Here is a 12052-nt window from a genome sequence, read left to right as displayed (position 1 = left end):
TTCAAGAAGAATTGAAGCAATTTCTTTCTCACCTTCGAAATGATTAGTACTTTGTGTATGATTCTTTGATCTTCATATGTTTATTATTGCTGAATTATGTATGTTCATTAAAGACTTTTTTATTCTTATTGCCGAAATTTGATAAATTATCAAAATGTGTAATCTCAGCATTTTTTAACCATTCAACCGTTTCAATTTACTATGTTCTATCTGTTGAATAAATAAAAATTCATATGTTTCAATGTAGCAAGGTATTACTTGTTTAATTTTGTTGGTTGGCCAGTTGATCAAAATATATTCATGGAATTGAGTGGATTGGTATGAGTCCAAAATTCTTTTGATTAGTACTTGGGGTATGTTCTGACTCACTAAATTGAGCTGAATTGAACTGAATTTATTAAAGTTGAGCTGAACTGAACTGAACTTGTTAAAACAGAACTGAAATGAGCTGAATATTTTATAAGAGAAGGAAATTAGGAGCTGAACGGAACTTAATACATTAGAGCTAAATTGAACTGCACTATTAGAGCTGAAATTACTTTGCGAAAAAAATGAAATTACTCGGTATATGGCTAGATATACACATTTGTTTTTATAAAGGTCATAATCATGAGTCTATAAGATCCCGCTCTAATATACCAATCTAACTCTTACGCAAGTACTCTCATTTCACTCTCAAACACAAATATCATGGGATAAAAAACCTAACTCGTCTCTCATCAACCAAAACTAGATATACTATTTACGTATCAATAAGATTATGAACTGTGATTACTCAAAAAATTAATATTACTTTTCATAAATAAAATTAATTTCAAAAAATTCTACCAAATTTAATGAAATTTTGGAATAAAGTGATGGATAGCTCAAGTGGTTAGAGCTCCCCTTTCGGTTTAGGTGATTCTAGGATTGAAAAAATGGAATTCCGGCCCACAATTAAGACAATTTTACCCTTAAAAAAATATGGTTTCTTCACTTTCTTCGTCTTCTGTCACTTCACTTCTCCATATTTTCCAAGTTTCCAGTTCTCACTCACTCTAATCCTCGCTCCAAACACTTCCTCTCTCCTCTCGCCGGCGCATAATCGGCGAATTTTCTCCGGCGAACTCTCTTCGCTGCTGCTTTTCGTTCCGATCGTCGGAAAACTTGAAGGTGACGCAAGATTCTGACGTTTCTTTCTCTCTTTCTTCCTTTAATCTGGTTCTTGATGATGTTGTTTTTGAATTATTTTGCTATATTTTTGTGTTTATTTTTTATTTATTGATTGATTAAACCCAGTCAATTGTCAATATGCTTGTTCAATAATGAGGTTTATGGATGGTTTTGTGCAATCATGATATTCACGTCTATTTTAACTTTCATATGAAGTTTTTTATCAAATATTTGGCTATTTACTGATTTGCATTGTTTATGTTAAAATTATCTGGGTTTCTTGTTGTGCTCTTGATTATTGATTAGTGTATAAATTGCTGATCCTATGATAGTTTGATGAGTTTGTAATGTAGAATTGGTGGATTCATTATTGAATATTGATTGATTTATGATTGTTGAGGCTTACATTGTGTTTATAAACTTGTGTATAAATTGCTGATTGAGAATTGTTGGACAGTAAACTCAAGATGAGTTCAAGAAAGGGTGTTGATGACTCGAGCCATGCTGTTAAGAAATTTGGAAGGGGGAGACCATGGGTCCAACCAAATTCCCCACCAAAGGCATGGGGTCAGCCCGACACTGCTCATAGACTAGGCATACGTAGCTGTAATGCCTCGAACGGGAATTGGTCTATGAAAGACGGATCATCTCAACTGAAAGAGGAGGAGGAGGAGGAGGTTGATGAAAAAGAGAAGGAACATAATGATTCAGAGGATGATGAAGTGTACTCTGATGATGATGACTATCTTGTGAATGATGATTCTGATTCGGATGAAGGACCACCATCTCATGAGTCGATGAAGAACCATAAGATGTTGAAGGGGTTTTTTAAGAAAATTGATGCTCTGACAGTTGAGGAAATAAATAAGCCAGAACAGGAATGGCGTTGTCCTGCATGCCATGATGGCCCTGGCGCCATCACTCGGTATAAGGGTCTCCAGCCTTTAATGGCGCATGCTAGGACAAAAGGCTCTCAAAGAGTCAAGCTCCATCGAACATTTGCAGATATATTGGATGAGGAGCTTCGGATAAGAGGAACTTCTGTGGTGCCTGCTGGAGAATCATATGCTCGGTGGGTGGGTTTGAAGCAAGAGGTGGAAGATCATGACATTGTCTGGCCTCCTATGGTTATGATCATGAACACATTGCTAGACACTGATGACAATGATATGGTATGCATTTATGTTTATTATTTATACATTCGTTAATTGGTCTTGCGATTTCTATGTATATCAGAAACCTCACATATATTTACCATAATATGTACTGACATCCCTTGTGGATCTGTAGGCTGCAGTTTTTTCAATTTGTTATTTTGTTGTTTGTTTTGTTCAGTGGATTGGTATGGGAAATCAAGAACTTCTAGACTACTGCAAGGGCTATGCAGCAGTAAAAGCTAAACACTCGTACGGCCCTAAGGGGCATCGTGGTATCAGCGTCCTGATATTTGAGAGCTCGGCTACAGGCTTTGATGAAGCAGAGAGACTTCACAGGCACTTCCAACGACAGGGAACTGGGAGAAGTGAATGGGATAACAGGAGAAAGGCTCTGTTTTGTGCTGGAGGAAAGCGCCAACTATATGGCTTTTTGGCTAGGAAGGATGATCTTGACGAATTTGATAAGCATTCTCAAGGTTTCTTTCTATCTCCTTTAATATGATATTTTGTTATAGCTGCGTATGCTGTACATCCACACTTGCAAATTATCCATGCCATGCCATATATTATAGGCTTGACTTGAGTTCATGTGAACCTCTTTGTTTATCATATCCCAATCACTAGCATAATCTGCTTGGTGTATTTGTTAGGTTAGTTCACTTAACCTACCATTGATGGCCATTAAACCATGAATGTCAGACTTTTTCAATTGCTCATAAGTCATAACTTCATCAAAATTTCTGTCATTGCTTTCTCTATTAGCCTTTTCTCCTATTTTTTATTTTTTATTTTTTAAAATTTTCTGTGCTTTTGTCATTCCATCATCATTGAATAGCAGTGTGTGTTTGCCATCCAACTCTGCTAATCCTCTCTTTCTCCGTTTTTTTCTTTCCGTTAAAGGGAAATAATAATTTATGTTCTTGTATTTTCTAACAGATGTTTAGGAATCATATTTTCGAATTTAAATTTAAATAGCTGAAATGAAGCATTTGGAATGAATAATTGTTTCCCAAACACAACCTTAAATATGTATTTGATATGTACTTTTTCTGTTGAGATTAGGAAAAGCAAGACTGAAGTATGAGATTAGGTCATACCATGATATGGTAGTTGTTCCCAAGAAGCAGATGAGTGAGGATATTCAACAACTCACTTGGTTAAAGAAGAAATCTGCCCTCTATCAACGGGAAAATAAGGCAAAAGAGGAAATCATAAACATTCTTAGAGAGAAGTGTTTGAATTTCTTGAATGACTATCAGATCATGAGAGAGAGAATCAACGAACTGCATGGGGATAACAAAGAAGAGGTACTTCATTTTTATTTAATACGAAGTAGATACTTTGGTACCACAGTTAGTATTAAAGGTTTACTGAAAATTAGTGAGCTTGTTTCATGATGGTGTCTCCTTATGTCCTTCTCTTTATGCTCCAACATGTCTGGACTGTCATACTTATGGTCATATGGACATGATTCAATTATCATCAAGGAAGCACTATAATTCCTTTTCTTTTTGCAGATGATTTTTCAGGAGCAGTTCTTTAATGATCAGATCCAGAAAATCCATGAAGCAACAAATGTGAAGGAGGACCAATTTGAAAAGCTTCAGGAGGAGCAGAAGAAGATTGAAGATTTCGAGAAAGTACCCTCAATTACAGAGGATGGTAGGCACAGGTACTGATCTTACTCTAGGCTACTTCTGAGTATCATTTGCAATCTTGCTTTGCGCCACACAGTTGATTATTAAGATAATACTTGTGCAAACGTTATAATTATATTATTCTTTCCTCCATCAATTTTCCTGGCTATGATGTAATTTGGATCCTGTTTATCTTTATTGTATGTTTGCCTTGTTACAAAGTGTATCAACACACATATTGCAAAGATGTAGTAGCATACACTTTACAGCTTTCTTTTCCTTTTCCATTTCAGGGCTGAGGAAGAAACCAAGTTTAAGGAGATACCGAACCAAGAAGTTGAGAAGTATTTGATTGAGAGAGAGCAACTGAAACAGATTCACAATGGGAAGAATATTGAAATGGATAAGAGGTACAGGGAAGAGAAGCTGGAGCTGAAGAGGGAATATGACGCTGCTTTGACCGAGCTAAAGAACAAGTATGCTTCTCGGCCCACCGAAGATGATGTTGGTGCTGGCGCTGGTGCTATTGCATAACTTTGGTGTACTTGGGAATTATGTAGATACAGTTACAGAGGATGGAAGAAAAACATGTCAATTTAAGACTTAACAAGGTAGTCGTAAACTCGTAATAGATGTCTGAATTTTGTGTATGGAATGATTAACTGACCTAAAGATAGATGACATATAGTGCCAGTGTAAATAGCCTGGGATGGCCAAAGTAATTTCGAAATACATGTTAGGACCAACTTTTGTACTAGGTGATGCAAGGGGAAACCAAGGTAATGTTTCTTCTGGTTCCCTTGATCACTGTGAAACTTGGATTATTCCTATTTTTAACAAGGTGATTTGTTGTACTAGGTGATTTGAAGCGCGAAGGGTAAGAATGTAGTCTGTGTTAACATTTGATGAAAGAGTGAGTATTTTATAGAAGTCATTATATGGCCTTAAAATGCCATTTGCTGGACTTTAGCAATTACTCCCTTTTCCTGGATCAGAAATGCAACACATCAAGGAATTCAAGGATAATAAACAGGAAAGTTTCAAACTTGAGAGTAGAGACGTTTGTGTGACTTTTTTCATGTTTCTTTTTTCCTTGTTTCTTATCTTATGCCTTTATAGGTATAACAGGTTCAATGCGCCAACCTAACTCGTTTGTAAATTTATGGATGGTCGAATTACTGAATTACGTAGCTTATCTTTTTTTTTTTTAAAATAATTATTGCGTAAAAGAAATACTTTTAATTGCTTCAAAAAAAAAAAACTTTTAATTGAGATGGAAATCTTAGGACGAGTATGTTATTCATACAAATGATACATCATTAAATCATATAATTGTGCATGATTTTTTTTTTTCGTTTCAATAAAAATCAATATAATGTCATATTTTTGTACCCAACAATTAATAAACAGGGAACAAAGAGAGTGAGGGATACCTCAAGTGGTTAGAGCTCTCCACTCAATCTTAGGAGATTGTTGGATCGATTTTCATGTATATAATTAGAGTAGATCAATGTGTTATGTTATACAAAATTTGGGCCTATGATAAATGATGCGAATAACTTTTAAAATGTTTAAAACTTACATTTTTCACTCCTAATTATGTAATTATCCTTGACATTTCAACAAAAATAATAAAAATATATATAATAACTCTTAACATTCAATTTGCAAACACAATCGAACAAATAAATTTTCAGCATATACACCTAACCTACTGTCGGTATAAATGTTTAGATATTTTCTATTGAATTTAATTTTAGGGGCATGAGGATTGGGAATTGTTTCTGCAGGAATCCGATGACCCGACTCCAAGATCCGAAGCTCGAGTGTATAACCCGTTCTGCTCCTATTGGCCAAATAAGAACCTACACACAGGGAAGAGATTAGTTGGCCCCGGGGTGAATCCGGAGATAACCACTCCGAAGATTAAGTTAGCAAGTGTTTATAGAAAGAAGAGAGAGATTTAGAGAGAGAAAAGTAGAGAGAGAGTGTAATAAATGTTACCTTATTTATGAGGTAAAACCAGATTATTTATAAGTTAATTAAGTGACGGGTGACAACTTAATAGGCAAAGTAGTTTTTGCCACGTGTCAAACGTGAGAGCGACACGTGTCAACTGCTTACATGCCGATATGTATTCTTTATACACAAATGCCGATATTAACAAGAATTATTAATGGGTCGGATTCAAATAGTATATCGGCCTGTCATGCCATATCGGCCTATTAGTGTAACCGTTACCGTTATATGAATATTTCCCCATACAACTAGCCCCCCGAGTGAGGACGTTTGATTAGATGATCTAACGTTCTCACTTGTTATTAGTGTCTTCACTTGATTTGATTTGATTTTTAATGTAAGTAATATAGTGTATTCTTGCACTCTGTTGAGCATTTTCTATTTCATAGTGTATATGAATATTTAGGATGACTTCTGGTATATGTTTGTGTAATTGAGGAGTAAAAAGTGTGGGTATATAAATGATTTCCGATATACCATGTTTTCCATAAGGAAAGTAGGTTTACTTTAATTGTAATATGGCTGGGAGCGAAAAACTCCGTTTTTCCCCCCAAGGAACCTTGTTTGCCGTTAGAAAATAAGGTTTTCTTTAAATATATTAGGGCTGGGAGCGAAAAACTCCGTTTTTCTCCCCAAGTAACTTTGTTTGCCGTTAGCAAACAAGGTTTACTTTAATTATATTAGGGTTGGGAGCGAAAAACTCCGTTTTCCCCCCCAAGTAACCTTGTTTGCCGTTAGCAAACGAGGTTTACTTTAATTATATTAGGGCTGGGAGCGAAAAACTCCGTTTTCCCCCCCAAGTAACCTTGTTTGCCGTTAGCAAACAAGGTTTACTTTAATTATATTAGGGTTGGGAGCGAAAAACTCCGTTTTTCCCCCCAAGTAACCTTGTTTGCCGTTAGCATCAACCATTTGGGAAAACTGCGATTTTTACCAGAGAAATTTGCGATTTGTTAAAAATTTGCGATTTTTACCAGAGAAAACTGCGATCTTCATTTGGGAAAACTGTAATTGGACTTTGCTGGACTTGTCGTTTTATTGAAGCATCAACCATTCTTCTTTGCGTCGTCGTTGCAATCGAGTAGTTTAAGGTATTTTAAAGATTTCAATTTGCATGCCTTGGAATACATTCACTGTTTACCCATTTTTTAGCTTTTAGTTGGTTTATTAAATGTCCAATAATAATATTGAAGAAGAACAACCTACCCTTAGTACTGTTAGGCGCCGTCTTATTAGGCAGTCTTTGGGAAAAGATCTCGGCCATAATAAAAGTGGGGTTTCATCTCTATATGATAATATTGACGACCCTTTTCAGCCGTTATCAGAGAAAGAGCAAAAGGAGGCATTTTACCGTCATAAAATACTAGCAGATTGTGAAAAGGCACGACGTCCTACAAACCCTAATATTCCTGAGGACGTTGAGGTTCTTGAATTGAACCTGTTAGCATCCGTTATCATTTGCGAAGTTTTGCCGACAAACCTGATTTTGATCAATACGGAACTAACGTCGGAAATATCCATATTAGAACTTCAAATATGCCGAGATCCAAATCGACTGGTTACCCATCTCAGGCTGCAGATGGTGCAGCAGGGCCTAGTGTTGAGGTTGAACCGAGTTCTAGGTCTGAGCCTAGCAAAAGGCCTGGACAGGCGCAAGTTATAAGTTCTTCCAGCTCTGAGTCAGAAAAGGGTTTGAAATCCCCAGTTCATGATTTCGCTATTAGATCTGTGTTAAATGATGACGACGATAGTGATGAAGAGGTAAATCAGGGTGATAATGCCGAAAGCCCTGAGAGATCCGAAATGATTGACCTCATGGCTCAAGTTACTTATGAGGAAAGTTTAGATGAGGAATATGAATCTGAAACCGATGAGGTTGATTACCGACAACCCCTTATCTTACCCTCTGATAGTAAGGTTGCTGAGGCTAGTGTTAGCAAGGTTTGGCTAAAACTGGCCGAGGAAAAGGAATATTGTCGTAAGGCAAAAAGATTTTATGGTTTGCCAGATGGGTATGAGCTAACACTTCCACCACCCTCTGCTATTGTTCTTGACTGTCCTGACGGTCACATTGCTATTTATGCCAAACACTTTGAATTCGGCCTCCGATTTCCTCTTCATCCTTTTGTCGCTAAAATCTTTAAGGCCTGGAACGTATTCCTGGTACAAGTTACTCCTCCTACTATCCGTGCCGTTATTGCTCTGGTTTGGGTTTTGTTGTTTAAAAATTTTCCGTTAACCTTGAACTTATTTAGGAGGTTAATAACTTTGAAACGTGATGGACAATCTGAAGGTTGGTGGTCGTTATATACGGCCTCTCACAAGTTCACTGTAAACCCTAAGTTATCAAGCTGTAAAGGTTGTAGGATAAGTTCTTTTTTATGAGTGTTCCGGAAGATTTTCCTATCCGGAGAACTTTCTTTCGGCCTCATCCTCGTTTCGGCCATATTGCCGAGAGAGATCTTGGCCCTCAAGAACAGAAGGCCTGCGATTATTTCGACGCCGTTAGGACTAATGTCGGCGGGAAAACTCGTGTTGTTCCGAAAGTGTGGTTTCCAAATGTAAAGTACATTTTGAAAAATGCACCACTATCTTATATCGGTTTATGTTGGACTGATGCTTATGGTATTAACCTTATAAATTATTGTCATCCTTTATTTTGTTAGTATTTTCACATCAATATGATATTTTTGTTATCGTATTATTATATAGATGTACGCTTTTAACAACTCTTATACTTATTAACAATCTTTGATATATGTAGGTCCACAGAATTTGGACAAGGTAGCTCTCGGTCTATCACCTGACGGCAAAAGGGTGGTGTCCCGTTGTCCCCCATCTCCGAGACCGGCATTAGAGACTTTTACTTCCTTTTGCTCATGTGCCCCTACCCAAAACCCTAAAAGAAGAGCAGAGGAGATGGCTGATGAGAATGTGAGAAGAAATCAGCGTCTAACCTCATTGGCTAACAAACGCGGTGGTAGTGTCGCTGCCGTTTCAACAAGGAAAGAAGATGAGCCGGCATCGAAGCGGTCAAAGACCGACACTGAACAGCCAAAGGCCCCTTCACCGCCTAAAGCTTCTGTTCCTGAACAAACACTCTCGGCAATGGCAACAGCCAATGTAAATGCCGAGAAGGTGTTTGAAGATCTTACTGTATCTCCTGTTCCTCAACAGGTAATAAACTTAGTATAGAAAAATCTATTACTTATAACGGCTAAACAATTTTTATCATACCATTATTATTATTATTATTATTTTTTATTATTATTATTTTTTAATGATTTGCTTTCTGTTAGGAAACTGTTCCGATTTCTGCTGAACCTCAACAGGTTGGCCCTGTCAGCTCCGATACAAGTATTCCTGGTATTACTTATCGGGGTGGTCAGTGGATTGAACATGTTGAAGGAAAGATTCCAGATGAAGTTCTGGATAGAGTGAAGGCTCCAGAGGGTCGTTCTCGTGATCAATGGCGGCCTGAAATGGACGTCTTTCGCAACGAATCCATTTTCACTGACGATCCTTTACGGGGTGGAAATCTGGGATATCGGCTTCTGCGAAATGTTTCAACTCTAGTAGATAGGCCGTCTGGACTTATCGGCCCAGTTGCTGCCCAGCATATGCATGATCTTATGAGGGTATGCAGTTATTGTTTTATTATTTTTATTTTTTATCTTACGTTAGTACATATGGCTCATATCTTTCATATTTCGCATGTCTATAGGCGGTTGCTTCTGGAATAGAGTTGGTCGAAATGTATAGATTCTATCAGGATAAGTATCATCAGAACATATCTAACCAACAGTCTCTGGAGACGGCTTTGAAGAACGCCAAGAAGGCTCTTGATGGAATTAAGCTGATAAAAGCGAAAGATGATGCTGAATTATCATCTCTGCGCGAGAAAGTTGATAAAATGAAAAATCTTGAAGAAGAGATAAAGGATCTGAAATCTCAGCTTGAAGATAAGAACGTCGTTAAGAATCAACTTTCTATTGTGCAGAGTGATCTTTCTAATGCTAAGGCAACAATCAGCAATCTGGAAGGTAAGCTGCAAAAAATGGAAGCCGACAAACCTGGAGTGCATCAAAGAGCGGTTAGCCGTTATATGTCATCGGTAGAGTTTTGCAGTAAACTGCAAGATCGCTTTGATGGTGGGTGGACTGCTGCTCAGAGATGTGCTGCTCACGCTATCGGCTTAAAACAAGAAGACTGGGCAAAAATTGAAGCAGCGTTTAATAATGATGCCCATAAGACACCTTCTGGATTCGAGCAACAGAAGTTCTCAGATGAAGACATCTTTAATCTTGCTCCTTCTGCTGATATCGGCTCTCCGACCCTAAGATTCTGGATTCTCCTGAGCCCGAGAACAAATTAGCTTAAAGGGGCGGGCAGCCATCACCAGCATCATCTTGTGGCTCTTGTGTTATGGGGCCTTACTCATTGTAATTTCTGTTTTTGTTATGTATTTTTAGAAAACTTGTGTTTTTGACAATGCTGTTTTATCGGCATTTACCCTTTTGTGGTGATGTCTGTCGATCTTGTTTTAGCTTTGCCAAAACATCGTTTCTTTCATAACACTATGTATGTATAACTTTAATATATTTATGCTTTTATGTAGTTCTTTTTAATGCTATAACTGCCTTGGTTTTAACTCTTATCGGTTTTAATCATTCAACTTAAAATCGTTTTATTTGAGTACGCAATTCGTACACCATACTTATAAGCATAATGATACCTCTTCTCATATTTCCTTTGCTGCAATATAAAAAATATAGCCCCTTACTAAGACTGCAATATCGGGTGCGGTATAGCCCCTTACTCTTCCCCTTTTAGTGCAAACATCATTTTCACGATGTATGTACTTACAGGTTTTTGTATACGGTAGTAGTTTATATTCTGTAACTCATTGGTCACTTGTGCAACTATGTAATAGTTTCGCAAGTACCCTTATCGGCGATCATGTTTTAGCTGCACCTCATGTCGGCGCATACTATATAATGATTTGGCCGGGATTTTATATTGAACCAACAACCTCGTAAATTAATGAATACAACTGATCAGGTTGTAAGTGCGTTGTCATCACGGAAGTGGTTTTTGGCTGTCCATCCCAATTAACGGTGGTCTGTTAAATGGAGGATGCCTTTGCACACATGTTATAAAGTATATCACTGCGTCTGCTTTTATTTATTATCACAAGTGCACAAAATATTTTTACATTACACAACTTTTATTTTATACATAATATTTTTTAAGAACTGCTGTATTCCAGACATTCTTTAGCGGCTTTCCATCTTCAGATTCCAGATAGTATGATCCTTGCATTACCATATCTCTTATCCGATATGGAACTTCCCAGGTAGCTGTTAACTTTCCATCTTCATTTCCCTTTCCTGTTGTCGATGTTCTTCTTAACACTAAATCTCCGATGGCTAGTGGTCGGTGATTAACTCTTTTATTATAGGCTCTTAACATTCTGTTTTTGTATGCGGCCGATTTAACTGCCGCTCTTTCCCTTACTTCTGGTAAAAAATCTAACTGTTGTCTCAATAGTAGATCATTTTTCTCTTCACAGTAATGTTGTATCCTGAATGTCGGCAGACCGACCTCGGCTGGTATAACGGCTTCTGTTCCGAAAACCAAGTGGAAAGGGGATTCCCCTATTGCTTCTTTAACTTTTGTTCTATTTGCCCATAAGATCTCTGGAATTAAATCTGCCCATAATCCTTTGGCATCTTCGATCTTTTTTTTATTGCCATTATTATTTGCTTATTAGCTGCTTCTGCTTGGCCGTTTGATTGTGTATGGCAAACTGCTGCATACGCAAACTTGACTTTGTAAATTGTCAGCAAAGTTTTTACAGGCTTGCAATCAAACTATGATCCATGGTCAAAAACCATTGCTCTCGGAAGGCCAAATCTTGTAAAGATATTTTTCCAAATAAACTTTCTGACCTCTACAGCCGATATTGTGGTTACTGGCTCTGCTTCGATCCATTTGGTGAAGTAATCTATACCCACCAGTAGGAATTTTCGACCTCCAGTTGCTGACGAAAAGGGACCAACTATATCCATTCCCCATTGTGCAAAC

The 12052-nt window shown here is 37.4% G+C and overlaps 1 protein-coding gene across 1 annotated transcript; it reads left to right on the top strand.

Annotated features, from left to right (window-relative positions):
- Nucleotides 1-1017: 1017 nt before the first annotated feature.
- On the top strand, nt 1018-4857 carry LOC145626477 (protein SUPPRESSOR OF GENE SILENCING 3 homolog). The gene is made up of 6 exons (XM_081678911.1): nt 1018-1152; nt 1610-2324; nt 2488-2785; nt 3372-3616; nt 3827-3981; nt 4240-4857. The coding sequence occupies exons 2-6, from the start codon at nt 1620-1622 to the stop codon at nt 4478-4480; spliced, it is 1644 nt and encodes a 547-aa protein (XP_081535037.1). The 5' UTR covers nt 1018-1152; nt 1610-1619; the 3' UTR covers nt 4481-4857.
- The last annotated feature ends 7195 nt before the right edge of the window (nt 4858-12052 follow it).

The sequence above is a fragment of the Chenopodium album genome, chromosome 4, assembly GCF_948465745.1.
Source record: "Chenopodium album chromosome 4, dcCheAlbu1.1, whole genome shotgun sequence".
NCBI classification, from domain to species: domain Eukaryota; kingdom Viridiplantae; phylum Streptophyta; class Magnoliopsida; order Caryophyllales; family Amaranthaceae; genus Chenopodium; species Chenopodium album.
Note: the sequence above shows the minus strand (reverse complement) of the source record. Positions and strands in the feature narration are given on the sequence as shown.

Coding starts and splice junctions, on each gene's coding strand:
- LOC145626477 (XM_081678911.1), top strand. CDS start 1,620: ATGAGTTCAAGAAAGGGTGTTGATGACTCGAGCCATGCTGTTAAGAAA. Junction 2,786..3,371: donor ATTTGATAAGCATTCTCAAG/GTTTCTTTCTAT, acceptor TGTTGAGATTAG/GAAAAGCAAGACTGAAGTAT. Junction 3,982..4,239: donor ACAGAGGATGGTAGGCACAG/GTACTGATCTTA, acceptor TTTCCATTTCAG/GGCTGAGGAAGAAACCAAGT.